The 26183-nt window shown below is 31.9% G+C and overlaps 1 protein-coding gene and 1 non-coding gene across 3 annotated transcripts; both read right to left on the bottom strand.

Moving 5' to 3' along the window:
• Positions 1-64: 64 nt before the first annotated feature.
• Positions 65-4412, bottom strand: LOC114321039 (Leucine-rich repeat protein kinase family protein). Its single transcript, XM_028268165.2, has 4 exons — positions 3781-4412; positions 2517-2777; positions 1538-2410; positions 65-717 (listed from the first exon to the last, which is right to left on the bottom strand). Exons 1-4 carry the CDS (start codon positions 4220-4222, stop codon positions 239-241), a joined length of 2055 nt encoding a protein of 684 aa, XP_028123966.2. The 5' UTR covers positions 4223-4412; the 3' UTR covers positions 65-238.
• A 12384-nt stretch (positions 4413-16796) lies between these two features.
• Positions 16797-22916, bottom strand: LOC114277589 (uncharacterized). Of its 2 annotated transcripts, XR_014362362.1 has the most exons (3): positions 17989-22889; positions 17589-17733; positions 16797-17225 (listed from the first exon to the last, which is right to left on the bottom strand). It is a non-coding gene; the product is annotated as an uncharacterized LOC114277589 (transcript). The 2 variants fall into 2 exon arrangements; XR_014362361.1 differs by lacking the exon at positions 16797-17225 and having other exon boundaries at positions 17613-17733; positions 17989-22916.
• Between the last annotated feature and the right edge of the window lie 3267 nt (positions 22917-26183).

Genomic DNA, 26183 nt, shown 5'->3' with positions numbered 1-26183 from the left:
TTCTAATGAGATTAGTCTAAGGAGTCAAATGGCCAAAGATCAGTGATACATGTAAGACCTACAATAATTAGAAACACTCTTCTAATTAGAAACTCTTCCAAAATGCATAACTTAAGTCCTCAACAAAGGACAAAGCATTTTAAGAAACAGTAACTTGGAGCTTCAACATCAACAAGTTAGTGACGAACTGTCTTACCTCTCCTCATTTGAATAACAAGGGAAGAACACCTTAGAGAATTCAGCAAATGGAGAGTTCACTCAGTTCTTGAATAGCAGTTTCCACGGCCGCCCTTTGTTCAGGAGATTCATGGGTGCAAAGAAGAGCAATCTTCCCAAGCTTAGCTGCTTCCGATTCAGAGAAATTCCCATCAAGATTTGCGTCAATGAAGTCTTCGAATTTGCACCTTTCAGCCCCTTGACGATTCAAATGGGTAATCTTGCGTTTTCCAGAGAGGACTTGGAAAATAATCATACCAAAAGCATATACATCGCTCTTTTCAGTGAACCGGCCAGTGTTGGTGTACTCGGGGGCTAGGTATCCCATTGCCGCACTTGCTTTGAGTGTGGAGAAGATAACGTCATCGGCAAGGAGTTTGTGCAGGCCAGCATCGGAAATCAATGGATTGTACCGCTGGTCGATGAGCACTTTCTCGGCAGATATGTTTTGGTGAACTAAAGAGAGTTTATTTCCTTTCTTTGCATGTAAATATCCTACGCCTGGTTAGAAATAACATAAATTTCAGTACATTAAAGCCAAAAGAAGGCACGCAGATTATTATCCCTATTAAAAACCAGTGTGTTCTACCCTACTAATTCAGGGGTAGGTTTGTGTTTAGGAGCAACTTCTGCACAAGAGGTTTCCCCTCAAACTCTTAGAAAAACACTGTTCTATTCAGTGTTTAAATTCCCATTGCAGACATTCCTCAGTAGAAAGCAAAGTTGTCCTCGAGAAAATGTGTGTGTTTTCCTAATAGGCCATCAAATAAAATGCTCATGAACACACGATGGGTTTGCAATTTTGAAGACTTGACCTATTGTTACAAGACAAGAAGAAAGGGAAAAAAAAATTGATATGCAAGTTAAGAGACTCGAAGTTGAGTCTCTTTATTGGGGGAATGCAACATAAGCCACCAGGTGTCCCCAACAGAAGAAAACATATAGCAACAATGATAAAAAGCAGGAAGGCATATGAAGCACGAACACCTCTCCAGAGGTCACGTGGTGGTGTCCAACATGTATCGGATACAGAACACGTTGCAGAAAGTGTCCCATTTTTTTCAGTTGTACGCGATGGACGCGCTGGGGACACCTTTTTTTTTTTCCCCCTGCCAGAGTAACATATCCGAGGTCGATGAATTTGATAAAAATAAATGACATAGAAAAAATATATAATATTTACATATGATATATAATCGATATATAAATTTATATACTTTGTATGTGTACCCCATGTGGCATGTCTTGTATTTTTTAAAAATTTGTGTGTCCACGTATTCATGTCCGTGCTTCTTAGAGCAAGGCAAGAACAAACACAGACCTTTGGCAATGCCTTGGATAATAGAAATTCTTGTAGACCATTCAAGAACCTTCCCACTGCTAGCCTTCACATCGAGATACTGCAACAAGTTCCCATTTGAGACAAAATCATAGACGAGAAAACACTCTCCCCTGCCTTTTGAACAGCAAAAGCCTCTCAACCGAAGAAGATTTTCATGTTTCAAAGAGGTCAGGATCTTCAATCCCTTCAAGAACTGAGCTTCATCGGACTTACAGCTACTCTTTGCAATGCATTTAACAGTAACAACAGAACCATCCCTCAATAACCCCTTGTAGATAGCTGAGAAGCTACTCTTGCCCAATAAGTTCACCTCTGAGAAGTACTGAGTGGCCGACTCCACGTCTTCTAGATTAAACATAAAACTCTCAAAAACTTCTTGAGAGAACCCAATTCTGCTCCAACCTTCAGCTGTCGGGTCCCAATTATTGGAATATTCCAGAGAGATGAGGGGAGAGGCACTCTTCCTGTAAACCTCGTTGACCTGGTCAGTACTAAGTCGACTATCGGAAGTATCAAAGGCACTTCCAATTTTCTGTTTCCGGCGACGGTAACACAAGAATGTGACAAGCCCAGTAATTGTCAGTGCAACTATTACTCCAATTGCTCCAAATATGACACCAATTTGTGGCATTCTCGACTGATTTGAACAATGGTTTTGGGTGCAATTTGTGTTGAAGTTTGCTGACTCCGGGATATCCTTTTTAGGAAGACTGTTTGAACCAGGCCCAAATGGTTCCGGTTTGTTAGGGTTTAGATTATCAGAAGCAGTGCAATCTTCCAAAGTGGAAAAACCAGCCCCACATAAGCCTGTGTTGTTTGCGTACAAGAATCCTTCATTTAATCTCTTCAAAGCTTCATTTCATCAAAAAATAAAATTTAAGTGAGCTTTCCCATATTCTAGGGTTTAGGTTATCATAATCGAAAGCATGGACATGAAAGCGAGAAAACAACATAATACCTGTAGGAACACTGCCAGAAAGAGTATTATTTCGGATGTCTAGAACTTGTAGCATTGGTGGGTTGGCTAATTTTGTTGGGATTGAACCAAAGAGCCGATTAAAACTCAAATCCAACCTTTTTAACATTATCAAAGCTCCCAAACTTGCTGGAATTGCACCGGTTAATCCATTATATTGCAGAGCTAGAACACTCAGCTTCTTCAAAGACCCTAGCTGAGTAGGAATGCTTCCAGTTAACTTGTTGTAAGAGAATTGCAAAACTGCAAACAAAGATAACCCAGATAAGGTTCTTCTAGTTAGGTATCATTGAGTCTTGTTAGCAACTCAGAAGCATGACAATGCTGTTCAATCTGAATTAGCTAATATGAGAGAACTCTATTAGTTTGAGAACAAGCTTTAAGCTTTGTGTAGCTCCATATGCACATTTAACCCGTGAAATTATCAGTATTTGTTAGCAAAATCAAAGAAACCCAAAGAGAGAGAGAGAGAGAGAGAGAATGGGGGAAGAAGAAGCTCGAGTTCTGTCAGACAGTCTTTATCAGTTAATTCGTCTCCAACCCTTACCCAAATCTTAAATCAAACTTAAATTTGAGCAAAAGCCATTAAATCTCCTGCACTTCTTTACTCAAACTTATACCAAATTGAGTTTTAAAAGGAGACCCATTTCCTTCACTCAAATTTCTATCCAATCCAAACTTGACACTACTGCACTTTTATCAAACTTTCCATCCATTAATCTCCTTTACTCCAACCCATAGCTTCCACACAAATTTTATTCAAATTTTAGTTTATCCATTGGAGTGCTTCACATCAAATTTTAGTTTATCCCTGTTTGACTAAAAGTCTAAGTAAGGATTGGAGATGAATTGAAACTGGCAATGCCATTGAAACTTTAAAAAGTTCAAATGACCCGTAAATTTAGCATTTCACAATTATACCAGCAAAACCCAATATCAAACACAAACAAAAAAGAATCTAAGCAAAACCAAAACTTCTTCCACACAGTTTGAAATTAGCTCTTTAAGAATATTAATTAATCCTGAAACAAACATTTTCCCAAAAAAAACATAACACCCATAAGAAACAAATTGTAAAATAATCAGTTAAAACAGTTCAAAACACCAAAAATCCAAACTTTGCAATCACTTGAAAGATTGAGTACCCATCTATTTATATGCATATATAGATACGTATATACACAGATCCAGTAACCAAGACTCTAACTTTCCCACGAAAATTAGAAAGAAAATAAAAAAGACTAACCTTGGAGATTAGACATGTTTCCAATCTCAAGAGGAATTTCCCCAGAAAGATTATTGACATCGAGATACAAATCAGAGAGCTCACTGAGACTCCCAATCTCCTTGGGTACACCACCAGAGAGCTGATTGAAATGCAAGTACAACCCAGACAAGCTCTTGAGCAGACCAATCTCCGGCGGTATTTTCCCGGAAAGTCCTTTTCCTTGCAGAGAAACGTTCACAACCTGAGATTTCTCGTCGCAGGCAATGCCTTCGAACGAGCCGTCACATGGGTCTGAGGCTGTGGGGGACCAAGAAGAGAGATAGAGGCTTTGTGGGTCGAGAGAGGCTTTGATGGAGATGAGAATGGTGAGTTGGGAGGTGGGTTGAGAGAGAGTTGGCGGTGGGTTTGTGAGGAAGAGGAGGAGGAGAGAGAGGAGGTGGGGGAAAGAGAGGAGAAGCATGTTTGGTTTGAAGGAAAATGTTGGGGGAAAATACTGGGAAAGTTATGGGATTATTTTTCTGGGCTGTGGAAAGTGTGTGTGTTTTTTTGTAGCATGTGGAAAGTGTTTCTGTTTTTTGTGTTCAAAAAAGAGCGAGGAGAGAGATGATAGTCAATAGTTCAAAAAAATAGAGAGAGAGAGAGAGAGAGATGATAGAGTGTGGAAGGGGCAGGGGCTTTGTGGATTCAAAATCTTAGTTACCGGAAGTAACGGTAACCGGTCACTCATAGATATTTGGATCTATCCAACACATTACACATGGGAAAGTATTTTATGGGCTCAACATTGATAATTAGAAACCACAAAATGAATGAATTATTTGGTATAGTTTATTTGAATTGTATCTATATGAGATTATTTTACATAATTTTTACTTATAATTTAATGGGTATGGCTTCTTTCTAATCTAAGATCAGACTAAAAAGTACTCTTGGCCATGAAGACTCACCACGAGTCTCGTTTTGATAATCTGAATCGTTCGATATATAGAACTCATCGAGTACTATATTCCTGTAAAAAATTATGTTGATCGGATATCGATAGCTATATGATCAAATCAGTTTTGTATAAAAAAAAATGAACGGTGAAAAAAAAACAATTGACAGAAATCTGATTCAATAAAACAGTTATTGATATCCGATCAATATGATTTTTTACAAACATATAACACTCGATAAGTTTTACACATTGATCGGTTCAGATTATTGAAATAAGACATTGTTGAGCCCTCACGAGTCCAACAATACCCTCCAGTCTGACCTGGAACTAGAGGAAAGCCGGATCATAATTTAATACTGATAAAATAACTTTAAAAATTTTGATTATTTAAAAGTTAGGAGTGAAAGTTTTTAATTCTATTTTCTGATTATCAATTTTTAACTTATAATAATATGCAATTAACATGCCTAAAAGCATATTTATTTCTCTTCTTTTCTTTTTTCAATAATCAGTATTTTTCATGTATTTAAGTTATTTATGTCTTGCAATAAAAAACAGTTTAACATTTTTAAAATGAAATTAAACTATAAACAATTTCATAAATTTTTCCAAACACTCCCTACGTAATAGGTGTGTCGGGTGGTTGAGTTTACTTGGTGTATTCTTTTACTTATTATTTGTCATGTGATTAAAATTGATAACATAATTTTATGTGATTTAGCCACCGTGATAAACTAAGGGGTTGTTTGGTATGTCCTAAATAAGTACACTTTTTATTTTTTTGGACTAAAAAATTGAGAAAGAAAATATAGATGTTTGGGTTAACTTTTTGACTTTTTATAGAAAAATATGTAATAAAAAATTGTAAAAATTGGTTTGTAGGAGAAAATTAGGATTGGGAGTTGTACAGCCGTAATTGTTGACTTTTGGTGAATAATATTAACTTTTTAACTTTTTGAGTAACTTTTTGACTTTTCCGCTTTTCCTAGACATGCCAAACTTGGCCTAAGTATAAAATGACTTATTAAATCTCATATTTATCACGTATCAAATAATAAGTGAAATGATACATAATCACATAGTATAGCGATCCCAAGTTTACCCTTGTTATACAGTGATCCGGACATGTGTCCGTGAATGTTGGTAGTTGTTTATTATCTTGTTTACATCCTTTCTTATTTGGTATTTGAGTTATGGGATGTGTTGGGCAGGTTTGTTACAGGTTGGTTGAGTTTAGAAACTAAAACTAGTTGCCCAAATTTTAACCTGTCCGCTCGAACGGGGGTTTTGGTGCTCGAGCGGAAATTGCACCCATCCAGTTTTTCCTGTGCAGTGTTGGACGCTCGAGCGTGGGATTGGCCGCTCGAGCGGGGAGTTGGAAGCTCGAGCGGAGACCTGGTTCTGTAAAAGTTCTGGGAGTGTGTATTCGCCCGCTCGAGCGGGATTGTTGGCGCTCGAGCGGAAGTCTGTGAGTGACGCTCGAGCGGGGTGTTTTACGCTCGAGCGGGGCGACTGGGTTTAAGTTCCGTGGTTTGACTTTTCAAATCACTTTTTCACTTTCTCTTCTCTCTCCTACTTTTCCAAAAACATCATTGGTGAGCCTCTCTCTCTAGATACTACCTTCTCTCTAGGTTTTGATCTAGTATGAGTGATTTGCTCATCTTTGGCCTTTACAAAAAGGTTGTTGATCGTCGAGGGCTACATTTTAATCTGAAAATTTCGAGTTTTGGAGCACGTTGGGTTTTGTCATCTTCTCCTTTGAGGCTCCGAATTTGAGGTAGGGATATCCTACTCCTCTCTATGGATTTTGTCTTTAAATTTTGGTATTTTGAGATGTTGGGGTTGGTTTGGTAATTTTGTGAAAGTTTGGGGCTCTTGTGTTATTTTTACAAAAGTTGGGGTTTTATTTATAATAAACCTAAATGCATGTTTGTCGTAGAGAAGTGAAATAAATGTTGAATCATTGATGAAAATGGGACCTAAGGGTTGAAATGGTAATTATGGAAAATGACCTAATTACACCGTTTGATTAATTGGGATAATTAATTGTGAGAAATGAGGAAATGAAGTGAAAATGTAGAGATTGGGAAAATATGGGGTTAAAGGGTGTAGTTGAATTATTTATCACTCACCGAAATGAAATGTTGATTAAATATCCATTTGTGCATTTATTTTCTGTTTAGAAATAACTGCTTTGGGCTATCGGTGGAGGATAGTCGTGATTGTTGTAGACAATGCATGATGATTAGGCAAACTGAAACTAATCACTCGAATGTGTCATTGAGATTGACGATTGAAAGAATACATTAAATTTATGTATTGTGTGATGATGTGTATAATTGTTGTTTATATGCATTGTGTTGTGTTGAAGGAGATAGGGGATGTACTCCACGGTTTAGGGGAAGATAGGGGATGGACCTCTAAACCGGATGTGTTGGGAGGAGATAGGGGATGGACTTCATAGACAGAGCTCATATGCTTATCTATTATTGTGTTGACAGAGCTCATATGCTTGTCATTGGAAGTGTGATAGTGCTCATATGCATATCTGTGGAAGTGATGATATAGCTTGTATGCTTATCTGTTGTTGTGTGATATAGCTCGTATGCTTATCTAATATGATATGGGAAGTGTTTTTTATGAGTTGTTGTCTCATATGAGTTGTTTGGCCAGGTTCTGAGCCATGGTTGAAATTTGAGAATTTAAAGATATTGGAAAATGAGTTGTACCATGGACTTGTATGTCATGAAAATGTAAAGTGTGATAAAGGAAAGAATCAGTGTGGACCAACTATCAACTACTAATCTTTTAGTCATTGTTCATATTTGGTTTAGTGTATTTCTACTGGGCTGTGGCTCACCCTATATGGGAACATCATTTTTAGGTACAGGTAGCATGCCACCTCCAAGGACATAGCTTGGGAGGCTAGAGGCGGACATACTTTTGTCGTTTTACTTTTGATGTATTACGTGTAAATTCAAGCCAAGGGCTTAAGGTGTAAATGAGTTAGTACTCTTTTGTTGTAACCAAGTGTTAAGTTGGAAAGCTGTAAGCCCGTAGGGCATTTTGCTTTTGTTGTTAACATGTAATACTTTTGTAATCAAACTCTGATGAATAGAAGAATGTGGTTATTTCATATGTTTATGAATGTCTTATTTGATGAGTTTAATGTTATTATTTTGAAGGCGTTACACATAACATACCTATTATATAAAATATTTTTTCCAACACATAACTCTCTGCGGATTTCTCCATTAAAAATTTGAATCCACTTATTGTAATCTGTATTGTTTTGAATGATTACACACCGCATCAACAAAGAGAAAAATGAAAAGGAATTAATGGTTGAAATTAAAATAAGAACGTTTTGACTCCATTCAGACATCAAAATATATACTTTGACAATTTATTTTAAGGTATTGCATAAATTGTACTATAGCATTTGTACTATAGAATTTCTAGTTCTCTGCATCCCTATCAATTTATTTAAATTTTATTTAAAAATATTATTAAAAAATTTATTTCTTATTTTAAAAATCATTTTTTTATTTACTTTCTCCATTAAACTCCCTATTCTCTCTCTATTCTATTAAAATAATATTTTTAATTACTTTTAAATTTAAGTATTTTTTTAATAATAAAATAATGAAAAGCCAACCAGGGCACTTTTGGACATTTTTAGGCAGCAGCACAACCAAACACCAGCAGGCAGCAGCACAGTCGAGGAAAACAAATAGGGGAGGTTGATCGGCCAAATGACTGATTAGGTCATTTTTGATCATTTTTCTTCTTCAGCTAGAGGTACTCACGGACATCTAAGGGGACTTCCCCTTCACGTCTTCAACGAAATAAAATAAGAATTTATTAAATATAAGGGAGCTACAATGACTCTCTACAAATAGGGAGTCACTGTAACAATCCTAAATTTAAGAGTTTGTATAAGAGATCTGCTGAGAAAGAATTTTTAAAGAATTAACCCCTTATAATAGCAAAAAGATATTATAAGAGAACTGATAGGGATGCTCTTGCATACCTAAAATCTAAATTCCCCTACTATATACCTAAAATTTTCAATGGTGTGAACTATTTAATCAATACGTACTCCGTTATAATTATTTAAAATTATAGATTCTTTTCTTATTACTACAAACCCTTATTATTATTATTATTTTGTTTTAAATGTTCTTTTGTCAACAGTATTTATGGAATTCAATTATTCAACACATTGAATGCACAATTCCTTTCTGGCATACTTCAGGCATTAAAGTATGGGTGTGCAAAATGTCATTATAGCATCAAAGAGAGAAATGGGTCATGAACTCATTCCCCCACAAATTTGGTTAGAATTGCACTCAAGTTTTAGGCTACTATAAATGCTAACAATGTTACTATCAGAATTAGTGTAAGAAGAATTTTGAAAATAGATTAAAGATTAAAAAAGTTATAAATTTAATCAAATATATTTTAGCCTATATGTATAAAATTTCTCATGTGTTCTCAAATTTTTTTGTATTTTACTTAAAAAAAATCAGTAAGTAAACAAATAATTCAGCAATGCTTGCAAGAGGCTTTGACTTCAAATTTTAAATAGGAAAATGTTTGAGGGCCACAATTTTTGTGGCCACAATGACTCAAAACTGTCAAAACGACATCGTTTTGGGTGCAAAACATGCCAAAACGACGTCGTTTTGGCAGTTTTGAGCCATTGTAGCCACAAAAATTGTGACCCTCTAGCATTGTTGTTTTAAATAATATATTTAAACAATTGTACTTAAAAAGGATGTTCATCAACTTAAAAAACTCAAAAACAAACTTGAAAAATGAACTTTTAAAAAATTGTGATCTAAATTTTTTTTAAGATAATTTTTTTTAGTTAAAGTTAACATTTCAAATAGATAATTATGAAAAAGTAAACTTATTTAAATTAATAAATCTTATAAATTTTTCTGGTTCACTAATATGACATTGACATTTATCAAATTGTTGAAACGGGTTATGTTTTAAATTCGGAATTTACATTATTGCAAAATTATTAAATTTATTAATTCTCACAGCACATGGTGAAATAAATCAGTGTCTTTGGTTTGAATTTTTTGGATTAAGTTTTTTGAAAATTGACTTTTTTAGTTTTCGTATTTTTTTTGTTTTTAGTGAATATTTTTAAAATTTTAAACATTTTTTTTACTTTTTTAAATGCACCTTATTTAGATGTATCTAAAAAGTAAAAAATTTGTGAAAAATATTTTAAAATTTTAATAAATACATAAAAATATAAAAAAGGTACTGAATTCTTGTATTTTTTTTTTTATATTTTTGGTATTTAGTGAATTTTTAAAAGATTTTTTTTATAATTTTTTTACTTTTTAGGTGTATTTATGTTAGGTGTGTCTAAAAAGTAAAAAAATTGCTTAAAATATTAAAAAAATTCAGTAAAAACAAAAAAATACGAAAAATAAAAAAGTAGAATATTTTGAAAAGTATATTTTGAAAAGTGGAAACAAGCAAGGTGAATATTATTATTATTATGAAAAAGTAAACTTATTTAAATTAATAAATCTTATAAATTTTTCTTGTTCACTAATATGACATTGACAGTTATCAAATTGTTGAAACGGGTTATGTTTTAAATTCGGAATTTACATTATTGCAAAATTATTAAATTTATTAATTCTTACAGCACATGGTGAAATAAATATTGTTATTATTTGTTCAGTAGTATAGTGGAATGCTAGCTAAGAAAAGCATGGGAAAAAGATCAAATGTTAGGAGATGGTCCATTTCACACAGACCCATGATGCCAATTCTTTGAAGAAAAAGTCTGGATCATAGACTTAGGGTTATTTTGAAAATATGGTTATAATTAATTTTTTGATTAAAAATTATTTATAAGTAGCTTTTTTGTGAGAGGAGAAGTGGGTTATAATCTGAGAAAATGGCCTTAATCACTTAGATTTTTTTGAGTGTGGTTATGTGTAAAAATTAAATTTATATAATATGAGATTTATAGGTAGAAGAAATTTGAATCATAAGAGAATATTATTAGAAAGTTTTTTTCAATACATTTTATTATAAATAAATTTTTAAAAAAAATTAACCAAAAAAATAACCCAAAAAAAGAAAAAGTAATGACCCACAAAGGATGATGACAAATTTGATTCACATGACTCTCAATGAAATGGTTAGTGGAGTCAAAACTCAGAGTCTGGTTGATAATACATTTTAAAAATTACATCAATGAATTATTTATTATGAGATAGTTCAGATCAGGTTAATTTTGAATTTATATTATATATTTTATTTTTAGGATATTGTATACTTTAGTGACCTCACCTTGAGTAATATTAATTGTATATTACAATCATTGTGTTTGGTTTGAGTTTTTTGAATTAAGGTCAAGTTTGACTACAAAGAAAAAAGTGCACTTATTTCATCTTTTTATCTTTTTTGGGTCACATCAATCAACATCTCATCTCTACTTTTTCTACACATAATACAAAAAAAGTCAAAAAGTACACTTATTTAGTCTTTTCAAACTAGGCCTAAGTTTTTTGAAAAATTAATTTTTTGATTTTCGTATTTTTTTGTTTTTAGTGAATATTTTTAAATTTTAAACATTTTTTTTACTTTTTTAGATGCACCTTACTTAGATGTATCTAAAAAGTAAAAAAATTGTGAAAAAATATTTTAAAATTTTAATAAATACATAAAAATACAAAAAATGTACTGAATTCTCATTTTTTTTGTATTTTTGGTATTTAGTGAATTTTTAAAAGGTTTTTTTCACAAATTTTTTACTTTTTAGGTATATTTATGTTAGGTATGTCTAAAAAGTAAAAAAAATTGCTTAAAATATTAAAAAAATCAGTAAAAATAAAAAAAATACGAAAAATAAAAAAGTAAAATTTTCTGAAAAGTGTTTTTGAAAAAACACAACCAAGCAAGCTGATTACTATTGTCTTCCCAACTAGTCCATTTGTACTTTATTTTTTCAACATAATCAAATTGGTGTGAGTCACATAAACAAATAAATTTGTGTATGTGACTTAGGCCTCGTTTGAGAACAGGCTCATTCAGTAACTTTTTGGTTATTTGGCTAAAATATGAGTTAAAAAAAACTAGTATGTTTGGGATGACTTTTTGACTTTTTACGAAAAGATATGCAAAAAGTAGAGAGAATAGAGAATCTTTAACTTTTTGGTATGGGTTGTTGGCTTTTTGATTAATGTAATAACTTTTTGACTTTTTAGCTATAAAGGAGGGTTCCCAAACGAGGCCTTATTCTATAACTGGTATTCCGGGAAGTCTATGGGGTCAAAAGAATTCTCCATAAATTTAGGAAGAATTGTGGATTAATAGTGTACATTTGAAATTGTTGTTGTAAGATTACTCATCTGCGTATGGTTGAGAAATTTGGAAAAGAAAAAGTAAAAAGTAAAATGTGAATAAAATATGCATATATTTTATCTGATTTTATACACATTTTCCCTTTTTATTTTTAAATTTCTTACCAAATCTCTCAATCAAACACAGCGTAAGTGAATTTTGATTATAAATTTAAAATTCTAAATACTTTTATACTAATTTTTTTTCTAAATTTATAGCATTGTTGTTGATTGTGTGCTCCTACCATTCTATTTAAAAACATGTGAAGAAATAAACCATATTTGAATCAGTCAAATGGTGGCATTGGTGCCTAATTTTTTTGATCTAGATCTTTGGTTCCTATTGCATTTTCACGTCACTATCCAAATGCAAATTCAAACTTCGAGGAGTCACAAGTATGTACTTTTTGCCTTTGATGAGATTGTACATTTCCATGTAAAAATTTCATGAATATCATTAAGAGTGCTAGTAAATTTGATGGGATTGTACATTTCCATGTATAAATTTCATGAATATCATAAAGAGTGCTAGCAAATTTCAAGGATTGGCCTAGTCAGTTTGAAATTTGGGAGTGTGTTTCTCCATATCTTATCTTCAACTCTCATTACATATTATCAAATTCTTAGGATAATATCTGCGAATTTTGTTTGAGATTTACCAGATTCTGATAGAGAAACACTTTGTGTGGAATTCGGGATTAGTCAAAATGCGAGTAAATTGATTCGAATACTCTGTTATTAATAAATAAATAAATAAAATAAAAAGTGCTAGTAAAAACCCAAAAAAAAAAAAAAAACTTTTTTTTATTGCTATTTTACCTAATGACTAATGTATTTTACACGTATTTATTAGCAAAAGATCTTATTATTTATCTGGAGTTCAATAAATAAAAAAATAGAAAGATTCCTTAGATTTGTCCTCTAATTTTAAGATTAAAAAGTGTTCAGTATTTATAATTTAATTATAAAAAAATACCCATAACACTCACAATTGAATTATGAATTGTTTTAGAAGATGGTTAAAAGTTAATTTTTGATTTTTTTAAAAAAAAAAATTGAAAAAACGTGTAAACAATGTAGATGATGTGATTCAAAATAGGTTAAAAGCTGGAAGATAACTTTTAACTATCTTTCCAAAAAAAACCCTATGCATATGTAGATTTCTTGTTTAAGATCATACTATATGTTTAGAGATGGCAATGATTAATTTTTGGTGGATTTAGGGTATGGTCCAAAATTTGTCCCACCTTCATCAATTCAAAATTTAAATTAAAGGGCAACAATTAATTGTTCTCGCAAATTTCATCCAATGCATGACATTATTTTAAAATTGGGTGATTGATCTATAAATTCAAAAGGTGAACTTGTGAATCAATCAGTCTTAATTTTATTTTAATGAATACAGAAGTCCCATCAAATGGAATTGACACATTTGTTGATGTGATTTATTGTATTAGTCAAGTTTGGACAATATACTAACCATGTTTGAAAAAAAGTGCACTAAAGACTTTTTTATTTGTTTCGTATTAGTCACATTTGAAAAATGCACTAAAACTGTGTTTGATTAGGAGATTTGGGAAGAGATTTGAAAAGATAAAAAAAAATGTGTGAAATTAGGTGAAATGTAGGTATATTTTATTCATATTTCACATATTATTTTTCTTTTCCTTTTCAAATTTCTTCTCAAATACCCCAACCAAATATAGTATAAGGGCCACATTTAAAAAATACACTACTCACATTTCACATTTGCAAAAAGTACTAGACATGTTTAGAAAGAATGCACTAAGGATTTTTTTATTTGTTCTGTATTAGCCACCTTTGAAAAATAAGGGCTTTATCAACCACATTTGGAAAATATTGCACATTCTAAAATAAAAATTAAAATTAAGGGTAAATTACACTGACACCCCCTGAGATTTATATTTATTATAGTTCCCTTTCTCACCTTTTGAAAATTACATCTCCCTCTCTGAGATTTAAAGTTTCATTACAGATTCCTCCCCTCAACAATTTAATTTTTTTAAATACCAATTTTTCCTTCACTGGGTAAATTACATTGACACCCCTCACATTTTAGAAATTACAATCTCCTCCCTGAGGTTTAAAGTAGCATTATCAATTGCCCCTCGGTTAGTATTAGTTAGTAAAATTAATTGAAAAAAAAATTAATTGAAAAAAAAATTTGTTAGTAAAATTTTTAAATTTCTATTTAAAAACCAACGTAAACTCATTTTTTGAATTTATATTTTTTCCTCAAATTTACAAACCGAGACAACCATTTATAAACCAAAAAAGTTATCAAACAACTTTTTATGACAGTTTTTAAAATTTTTGTAAATATAAATTGAAAACTGAAAACGAAATGGTTACCAAACAAACCTCAAATGGTAAAAATATCATAAAATTAATAAATAATTAAATAAGTTATCAACGTAAGAAATGACTTATCAAAAGATTCTTAGGCTATGTATGGTTTGATTTTTAAATTTTTTTAAAAAAAAATTAAAAATTAATTTGGTTAGAAAATAAAAAAATAAAAAATAATTATCATTTAAGGATAAAAAATAATTATCATTTTAACTTTTGGGCAGATTATATACATACGTATGGTTGTTTCAATTTAATTTGCAAAAAATTATTTCTAACCACTCGAAAGATAAAATTATATAAAAATGATAATTATTTTTTATTTTTTATTTCTTAACCAAATTAATTTTTAATTTTTTTAAAAAAAATCTAAAAATCAAACCATACATATCCTAGGAATATTTTGATAAGTCATTTCTTACATTGATAACTTATTTAATTATTTGTTAATTTTATGACATTTTTACCATCTGAGGCCTGTTTGGTAACCATTTCGTTTTCAGTTTTCAATTTATATTTACAAAAATTTTAAAAAATGTGATAAAAACTTGTTTGATAATTTTTTTAGTTTATAAATGGTTGTCTCAGTTTGTAAATTTGAGGAAAAAAAGTAAATTCCAAAAATGAGTTTTTGTTGGTTTTTAAACAGAAATTTAAAAATTTTACTAACAATTTTTTTTTCAATTAATTTTTTTTTTCAATGAATTTTTTTTCCAACTAATACTAACCGAGTGAACAATAGGTAATGCTACTTTAAACCTTAAGGAGGGGATTGTAATTTTTAAAATGTGAGGGGTGTCAATGTAATTTACCTAGTGAGGGCAACATTAATATTTAAAAAAATTAAATTGGTAAGGGAGAATCTGTAATGAAACTTTAAATCTCAAGGAAGGAGATGTAATTTCAAAAGGTGAGCGGGGAACTGTAATAAACATAAAACTCAGGGGGTGTCAATGTAATTTACCCTAAAATTAAAAAAAAAAAAATGAACCCACCAATCAATAAGAGTAAAAATGTGTTAATGTGACACAATAATATATTAAATAGAATCTCATAAAAAAATATTTTCAAATGAACATGACCTACCCATCTATAAAAATAAAAGGAGGACTTTATGTAAATTTCTAAAATGAGATTTTTAAATAATTTTCCTTTAAAATTAACATATAAAAGAATTTAATTTTATATATATACTAGCGTATGCCCGTGCCTGAAGGCACGGTGCAAATAATATTGTGATCAAAATAAAATTGTAATTCATACGTATCATATTAAAATTTATAAAGTCCGTAATATGTTTTGACAAAAATATTGAAAAAATATAAAGAAATACTATTCTTTTTAAAAAACTTAAAACAATTTTATTTATACCACACGTTTTACAGAACTCAAATAAAATAACAATGAAATTATCCAGAACTCTGGTGATGCAGCCCACGAAGAAGCACCTAAATACTCCCACTGCCAGTAAACAAATAATAATTTTCTTGTTTAAAAATTTCAATAAAAACTAACAATTATTCCAATTGATATATATAATACTATCAAATAAATAATTATTATGTTGTTTAAGAATTTCAATTTAATAGTTTGTCCAACAAACAATAAAAGCTAAATAAATTAAGATTCTAAAAATAAAAATAATAATAAATACAGTATTGTGATTTCTCAGAAGACGTGAAATTTTCGGACTCCTTTCCCGGGTTGGTGGTGGGTCACCCAAAGCTTCCTCTTTTTCTTTTTTTTTTAAGACTACATTTTCTATCGCTTTTCTTGCTTGCTTTTTCCATCTAGCCAATCACATTACGCCCGCATATCCTTGGCAACAACTATAATTTATCTAGCAATAGATTTTAACACCTTCAAACTACTGATTTATGGGCTAATAAATAGAACAAATCTAATTTATGGTGTGTTTGATGAGTATAAAATTTTGATTTATCGTAAAGTATGGGTTTCTAATCAGGTAAGTCTTCAGGGTTGGTCTGGAGGTTTAAAAATGTATCACCCATAAAAATTAAAAAATGTATCACCCATGAAAGTAATGTGTCACCCTAGCGTATACCCGTGTCTAAAAGGAATAATGTAATTAATTATAAGATTAAAATATAATTAAATTTAAAAGTATTGATTTAAAATGTAATTTATCAAATTTATTGACTTTAACATGAATTTTGTGTATGCCTAGACACAGGCATACGAAAAATATTTATATTATCAAGCAAAAACACCACAACAAAGGCCCGTCACGAATTTGCATCAAGGAAAAGAAAAAAAAATGAATTAATCTGTAAGAAAAACCTCAAGTAGTCCCGATCTAGCCCAGCAACTATTACAGTTTTCCATCATGGTCAGCAACCTTGCAGCAAAAATCATAAAGGTCACCAAAAAATTGAGCTTCATCAATGCCAATCCACATCCAGCTGCCAACATGTAACCAACATTTAGAAGATAATAGAAAAGGCATTAAAAAAAAAAAAAAAAAAAACTCCAAACTTAAATATAGGACTGCAATGGTGTTAATCATGAATAGCATTATGGCATTAGCAATCTGCTTCTACAAACGGACTGCTTAGTCCTCATCCTGCTGCTCCAACACCATGATCAAGAATATGATTGGAGTCTCCAATCCATTCTAACTTCTTTTTGTCTTATTGTAAACCTTTTCATCATGTTGTATTAGAAAAGGTGGACCGAGATGTGGTTCAAGATGCTCATCATCTTGCTACTGATGTAAGACATTCTGCTTAGTTTAATGTTTATATTGTTGTGTTCTACTCAAAAAAAAAAAAAAAAAAATCATGAATAGCATTTGGTTTCACATTTAAAAATAAAAATAAAAAAGACAGCCTAAACAGTTAAGATTGCTTGTCTACCAGTTAAATTAGCTCCAACACCAATAATTAGAAAAGTAACTTGTACAATGTCAAGCCGCAAGAAACAATCAAATTTTTCTTACATAAAACCATGAAGATTATAATAACATCACTTCAATATCACTTACAATATATCAAACACATCCAACTTATGAAGCTACCAAGCCCATAGAACGACTGGGACACCATAAACTGAACCAATTTTTTTTTTTTTTTTTATAAAAAAAAAAACACAAATCAAATGGTTCAAGTTTGAAATACCTTGGCATAAGCCTCATCTCCAAATTTTTGCCTAAATGACAACAGATCCGGCAACGCCCAACAGGGAAACTTTGTCCCATCATGTGTCACCACCGAGTCAACCGCATATCTCGTATCCTTGCTTGACTTTATTATTGCAACATTTCTACATTTACATGGTTGGCCCCAAAATAATAGTTAAAATAAAATAAAATTCTTTATGCATCCAACATAAAATTAACACATTGTTATCATGTACAATTAATTAACATTCAGAATTTCTTAACTACATAACACCATAAAAGTGTTGAGAATAAATTGCACGAAATTAACAAAACCCTCAAATTCAAAACCCTCAGAACCTCCAACTTTACAAATCAAAACCCTCAAATTCACGAAATTAACAAAGTCAACAAAGTACCTGCCATTGTTGCCCTCAGATTCGACTCGACGAAGGAGAGCTGTTGTTTTTCCAGCGAACATTAGTTTTGTATAGACACAAAATTAGATGAAATTAGTTTAGCAAGAGCGAACATTAGTTTAGCAAGCCAGAAAATTAGATTGAGAGACACAGTTAGCAGAATTACTATGTATAGACACAAATAATATGCAAAAAAACTATGAAATTATTAAATATGGGCATCAACTAATACACATTCTTGGTATATGAAATTATTTCTATTTCCTTGATCAATCAAAGACAGCTGTACAATACAATAGAGTTTAGTGTCTCTACTGATTCCTTAAAAGAAGAAATACAGTTGCAGAAGTTCTGAACATCCAAATTGGGCAGTATGTTTTTTTCCCAATTGTGCAATATGTTACATGCGTTTTACTATGTTCAGATTTAAAGTTCTAACTTTGATATTGAACGATTTGAAAATCCTATAATGTTCAATTTCAAGTCAGCTTTAAAATCTGCACCAAATACAGTAAATCAAGCTCCCAAATAAACAGGTTATAAACCCAGATAAACCCAAATAAACCCAAATAAACAATGGATATAAACCCAAATAAACAATCAAACCCAACCTCAGGAAAGAAATCATTTACCCCAATTGCAGAAGCTGTTTGATAAACAGGTTATAAACCGAATAAACAATCAATATAAACCCAGATAAACCCAAATAAACAATCAAACCCAACCTCAGATTACAAAGACGACAGGAAGAGGCAGAAATCTTACCTTCGGAGCCGAGACTGAAGAGCAGGATCGTCGGGAAAGAGGGAGGGTATGAAAGAAGGAGAGAGAGAGAGAGAGAGAGAGAGAAAGGGAATGAGGAGGAGACGTGGGTGAGAGGGAGAGAGAGATAAAGATAGAAGGAGAGGAGACGTGGGTGGGTGGAGGTCTAATGTTTGGGCGGGAGCCACATAAATCTGAGTCGTTGATATATTCTCAGGATTGATATAGACCATTGATCTAAAATGTATCTCACATATTTTTCAAAACCTGTTCTGTTTTAATAATACATAGGTTCAGATCAAAATTTAACCTATGTATTATATTTGATTTGTTTGGAATTATAGATTGTACTCTATATCAATTCCAAATAAATCTGTGAATTACCTTGGGAGAGAAATTGGGGTTTCTGTGTGCGTTGGAGAGGAGAAAAGGAGGAGAGAGAGACGCATAATCAGAGGATCCAAGTAGCACCACCTCCATTTGAAGAGCATTTCAACGCACACAGAGAAATTGCATTTATAAAAATATATTTAACAGACTGTACTCTACAATTTCAAATAAATCAAATATAAAAAAAATTAAAATATCAAATAATGCACACCAGCCAGTGCTCTGCAATTTAAAAGAAATTAAAACTTAAATGCACACCAGTTAGTGCTACTGCTGCTAATCAAATTATAACTACATAAGAACCAAGTTTGACTGACAAAAAATAAAAACAAATAAATAAAATAAAATCCCAATCAACAAATCCAATTGTATAATTGCATTGTGTCATGATCTAGAACCAAGTTTGACTCAAAGGCAACACCGCAGAGTGAGAATATTTTACAAACATCAGGGGCATATTTATAATTTACTCTTTTTTAAGATTTTGTGAAAATTTGAGAATGGAGATTTAGAGGGCTGCGATCCATCGCATTCTTACAGTATATTGACATAGTTTTTAAATTTCTTTTGTCTGGAAACTGACCAATAACAATAGACGAAAAGATAATCAAGTGGTTTACTATTAAATCTAGGATTACATCTCTTTTTAAGGCAGGTCCCTAGGTAATCAATGAATATCAATCAAAGAAGATAGAGAAACAATTGCTGGATATGAGTATCCTAACAATTGTTAAATGCAAAGCAAAGCACTAACCAACAAACTCAACTTCAGAGAAAGTTTCGGATGTGTAATGACTTCACATTAACCATCTTCTCATCCTTAAATTCCTCCCTGAAATATATTGAAAGCATTCCATCAATTAACCATAAAATAATAATAATAAATAAATAAATAATGTGTACAATAAATGTTAATGGTGTAGACAAATGCATAGTAATTGAAGGGAAACACTAACACACTGGGTATAATAATGTTTCCAATGCTAGATATTGATAATGTTAATGGTTTGTTGATAGCATTGGAAACAATATCAATATCTGGCTTGTAGTCCTTCTCATTGACACCCATAACAAACATGGGAGCATCCTTACTTGGAGCAGAAATGACAACCGTCTTTGCACCACCCTGGTGATTAAAAAAAAATCAAGAGCAATACTATCAACAAACCATGCCGTCATGAACATTTGCAAGCCAACAAAATAACGAACATTGCCCAATTGAGCATAACATGTCAAGTCAAAATTCATGAGTGGGGGCATTGTACCAGCACTGGTATTTTAGCCAAAGAAGAAAACAGATTCAACATGCAACACTTCCATTTAAAAAAATAAAAGAACCAGAAATCAATATTGATGAAAGCAAGACAAATATATCTCTTCAACTATATCAGAGAAAGTATGCACACAAATCAAAATACCAATCCATAAAGCAAAGAAATAAAGGCAAACCTTTAAATGGGCAGCAACTTTGTCCTTATCAGTAAAAACTCCAGTGGACTCAACAGCATATTCAGCTCCAGCTTCACCCCATGGGATTTCCTCTGGGTTCCTAAATAAAATCAAAAAATAAATTATTAATAATCAAAGGGTGCCATTTTGAAAATAAAATGAAATAAAGATAGCAAAATCAGCTTATAATATCTCATACCAAAGACTGTGACAGGTTTGTCACCAAAGAGAAGGGTCTTAGAATCCTGAACCTTAAGCTCATTTTTTTCCATTGACCATAAACACTATCATACTTAAACATATAGGTCTGTACAACACAAAACCAAAATTAAGTTAGCTGAAGATGGATGTCCTAATGGATTTCATGGCCAAATGATGCCTTGTGGCCACTGTAGCAGATATCAAGGTTCAAAAATCCCATTGTCCATGATAGAAAGGAAAAAAACCAAAAAGGATATGCATTGCAAAGGGAAATGCACCATGCTTTGTTGCAGAAAGACTCATTATCATTAGGGTAAAAACAAACACAAAGAGAGAAGGGGAGAGACAGAAATTGAACCTTGCGAGTGCGAGTTCGAAAGGAGGGTGGTTGTCGATGCTGAAATTTTTATTCATACGAAACAGATTGATTGGAAAAAAACCTAACTTAGATCATCATCCGTATATCATCACCAACCTGAAAAAGTGAAACAAAGAGAAAAAAGATTCATCAAATATATCAATGTATTCACGAATGTATGTATTAATGAAATGAATAAGAACAGAGAGAGAAAGGAAAAAAAATATCAAACCAAAATGCACCAATCAAACCCAAGAATGTTATAAACAACCCTAAAAATGTATGTATTCATGAAATGAAGAAAAAGAACAGAGAGAGAAGGGGAAAAAATATCAAACCCAAATCACACCAATCAAACCCAAAGGAGGCAGCGATCACATTACAATGTGGCAGTTATTCATGCATTGGGTTTTCAGAAGCATTTCTACTATTTCACATCAAAATTACAATAAACATCTGGCTAAAAAAAAAGTGCAAATCAAAACATAATTGAAAAACAATACAATAACATACTTTTCCTACAAAAATGTGGCAGTTTCTCTCATTTCCAAACAAAAGCCTCAAAAAATTGTCACTACCACCTATAAAAATTAAACCTTTATAAAAGAAAATCCAACAATAAATCGTTTTAAACAAAATTCGATCACAACATCAACAAAAAAAAATCACCAACAACAAATAACATAATACCTAAACACATTCAAGATACATCAAACACCCTCTATCACCATGGAATCAAACCCTAGCAGACATATGTATGTATATGTATACATGGGTGTATAGTTATGCTTTATTCAAATTACCCCATGGATTTCTTTTATGCTTTATTCTGTTTTTTTTATTGTTGTTACGTCATGCTTTATTTTCACTTACATCATATGCTTTATTCACTACCTCAGTTCATGTTCCTTGACTGCTTGCTGGTGTATTATTGGTCTTTGTACATGATCAAACCAACTTGGGTGGAATTTATGAGGCTCACTTAGTGGCACGCCTCAGGGTAATGCATCCCAAAAATACCTTTTTTTTTTCAAAGCAATACATCCCAAAAATACCTTAAGTCCTGCATTATTTTATTTAACAATGTTTTCTTTATTGAAACACTATTTTGGTGTTTCTATTACTTACATTTCTATAATATTTTAAATGGTGGACTCTTAACTGCTTTCATTGCTTAACTTTTCTAATAATCATGCAATTTTAGCAATTTTAAGCTGACAGGGTAAAGTCTAATTTGCCAATCGCTTTGGTTTTTAAATAATTTTATTGTTGGTGGGATTTAGATCCACATGTCCTGTTGATAAAGGTAATATTTTTCAAATTAGTTGGTGTTGTTACTTTCATAGCACTGTGACATATGGAATTTGTTTTTCAATAAATATAATTGTCTATCATCATTTTTTTTAGTTGATGTGTAATCTTACGATTCTTGATTCAATTCGATTCACAATTCCACTATTAGGATTTTGTTTCTTGAATTGACAACTATGATACAATATAACTGGGACTTTTGATGCACTTGTGGAAGTAAGAATAGCTGGCTTCAATGTTATCTTTGGAAGGTGAGCTATCTTGGTTATTATTCTGTTCTTTGATTATTATATTTCCCATCTTCAGCTGGTCTTAATTTTTTGTCCTACGATTCTATTTGTCAGTCAAATGGGCAGTTACGTGTTCCAAACAAACTGTGAGTGCTTACTCTGTGTGAAATGTGAGCTTTATCTTTTATGCATTCTTGCTTTTATAGCTGATCATGCTAATTGTTCTTTTTGACTATGATATTTATTCTAGTACTGTGCAACAACCAAGAGTGTGTGCTATTTTGACAACCGAGAAGAAACAACTTTGAAGTGAAGTTCTTCATTTTCTTAATTTGATTCATTAATAAAACTGATAAAAAAAAGTCGAGCAAATTGAAACCACTTATAATTCTTCACCGCCACAAACCAGGTATGATAAAAATAATGGTCACAAACACACGCTGCAATTCTAAATATCATAGCTTGTGATTGCTATAGATGAGGGAAACAACATCAAACAAACCAAAAAAGACACAAATAAAGTACCTGATGCGTTCGACCTGTCAAAAGGTTTATTTTCCACTCATATGCAAACTCTTTTAAAGGCCACCCACAGTCCTCAACACAATACTTCTCTTCAGTTACAGAGTTCGGCCATGCAACCTTCTTGCAATCCAAGACCTCAAGTTGGCACAAATGCCATCCTTTAGAGAAATCTGCATGCCATAACAATTTTGTGATTGATCCAGTAAGAAAAGGAGGTAGATAAAGATGTTTTTTGCAAAATAAAGTCTTAGAAAGATGCTTTTCAGCAATTTATTCATCAGCATTGTATCCTCTGCAAAGTCCCATCACTTCTCATTGATAGATGAGAAAAGGAAGTTCAAAATCATCCACTTCCTTTGTCTAATTCATGCAAGAGATAAGGAGGAAGCAAAAAATGAAAGTACTTTACAACAGAAATTAGTTTCTTTCTCAATCTAATATGAAGTGACAAATAATTAGAAGATAAGTCAAAATGAAGCTCCTACATGAAATCCACCATTGTTCCCTTTTGCGGGCATACGCTAGAACGGCATTTAAAATACCTATAATTATTAATACCATACCTACAAAATTGTGGAATTTATCAAAATTAGAACAGCATTTTAGGTGAATCAGTGGGCCAATCTCCATCATTGCAACATTAATTTGTAGCTCTGTTTTTGTTGCTTCAAACTATGATTCAATGATTAAAAAACAGTGATTGATCATTAGAATATATACAAAAACAGAGCTACAAATGGAATAAATGAGTTTCATTAAATTTAATGTTCTTCACTGTTTTCCTTTCATTCACTTGATTTTCCTATTAAGAAACTTAAATTTATACAAAAACAGAGCTACAAATGGAATAAATGGGTTCCTTTTTGTATATAGAATAAATGGGTTTCACTTGGTATTTCTTCACTGTTTTTCAATCACTGTTTCATACACTTGATCAATCACTGTTTTATCAGGTGAAATCAGGTTTCCTTTCATTCACTGTTTTATAAGGAAAATCCACATGTTCTTCAAACCCACAAAATCAAGTGAAACCCATTTATACACTGGACTATCAAGTGAAACCCTTTTCAGGTTTCGGGTCTATATCACTGCTCGATTCGTTGTCACTGCTCGATTCGTTGTCCATTTCAATATTCACCAAATCCTCCTAGCCTTAATACAAATGAAACCCATTTCAGACCCAAAACTTTCAAAAAATTTAAATTTAAATCCATTTAAGAAATCAGAAATCAGAAAAATGCCTGATCAATCCATTTAAGTTGGAAGATCAACCCCCATGTCAGGTAGGTTGATTACATTATAAATAAATAAATCATTCTGCCCTGTCACTGACTATATGCAAGCTCCCGAAGGGAAAAAAATGAAATTCGGTTTCAAGGTTAACAGAGATATACAGCATAGTGGTATTGCACTCTACTCATTCAAATGGAATTTTTTTGGCATTCTTGATCCAAACAACGAAGAATGAAACAGCTCGATATGTAATAAACATTTTCTTCTAATTTTCCTATATTTCCACAAAAATCAAACAGAAGTAAAATAAATAAAAATAAAACACACATTCAAACAATCAAAAGCGAGAAATTCACCCTTGCATTCCAAGAAGAAGAAGCTCGTTGATAGATGAATCCAAACCCTCCCGACCTTCCTTGAATGATTATAACTTGACCTCCTGAACCACATGCCTTATCGCATCATCAACAGATCCAAGATCTTCCATAAATCTCTTCACCGTCCTCCGCCGTAGATCTCCGGCGTCCATGATCTCCGCCGTCAATCGCAATTCCCGTCGGCCTTGACTTCTCCACCATGACTCAGCCGGAGCACCCATTATGGTAATCAATCCATTTAAGTTGGAAGATCAACCCACATGTCAGAAATCAGAAACAACCAAACCCACCAAACCGAAAGAGGAGGGTGAGAGGAAAGGAGGCAGTCGGTGGTGTCCGCATCGCGATGGTCTGTGGTCGTCGCAATGAGGAGAGGTGGTTGGTGGTCGTCGTACGGTAGAGAGAGAGAGAGAGAGAGAGAGAGAGAGAGAGAAAGAGAAAGAGAGAGTTCAAAAATTGAAATGAGAGAGAGAGAAGATGAGTACCTGTGACAGACAGAGAGGAGAGTTTTGGACCATTACATTTTGGACTGTTGATGCTCAAAGACATCCTAACCATTGAAATTTAGATGAAGTAATTTAAGCCATTGGATCAAAATGTATCTCACATACATTTTGATACATTTTTCAAAAAGCTTTGTGCCTTATTATATAGATTATACCATAGATTAAAATTATATAGTATAGATATTTTATAATATTTTATACCATAGTACGGGATAAAATTCAATGGATAAAACAACAAATGAACAACATACAGTAAGGGGACAATTGTTTACAGGGTCTTAAAAAAGTAATAGGCAATGCTAAAACTATATTTATTTTTTATCACAGCTTACCAATTCCCACTCCCAAATAAAGAAAAAAAGAATAGAAAAACACAGAAAGAATCAGTATTTAGGAAGCTCAAAAGTATTTAGGACCCATTTCATGAATTGGCACCCATTTCCCATAAAAGAATTAAACATTTCATAAATCAAAACCATGTCAGGAATCAAACTGAAATAAACACCCATTTAAAAAATGAGCCCATTTAAATTGAATCTAAATTGGGGCTTTTTATTTCAAATCTATGTTACCTTATGAAATCTCAAGTATCAGATATAACTATTAGAGAAGCACTTTAGACCCAAATTGAGCATTGTAAGACCAAACTTGGAATAGCATGTTTGGAAATTAACCTAATCTTAGTCTAGGTCTACATTTAGATTACATTCTATAGGTATTTTAAGTAAAGCGTCAGTCTTATCTAATCACTTAGCTTTAAAGCTGGAAAAGAAGTATATTATACTTACTTTTAATTCAAAAAGTAATGTATTTTGGAACTCTATAAATGAATTTAATGTATCAAGGAAAAATT

The sequence above is a fragment of the Camellia sinensis genome, chromosome 2, assembly GCF_055761805.1.
Source record: "Camellia sinensis isolate YWXY chromosome 2, ASM5576180v1, whole genome shotgun sequence".
Taxonomy (NCBI): Eukaryota; Viridiplantae; Streptophyta; class Magnoliopsida; order Ericales; family Theaceae; genus Camellia; species Camellia sinensis.
This window is presented reverse-complemented; position numbering and strand designations above follow the sequence as displayed.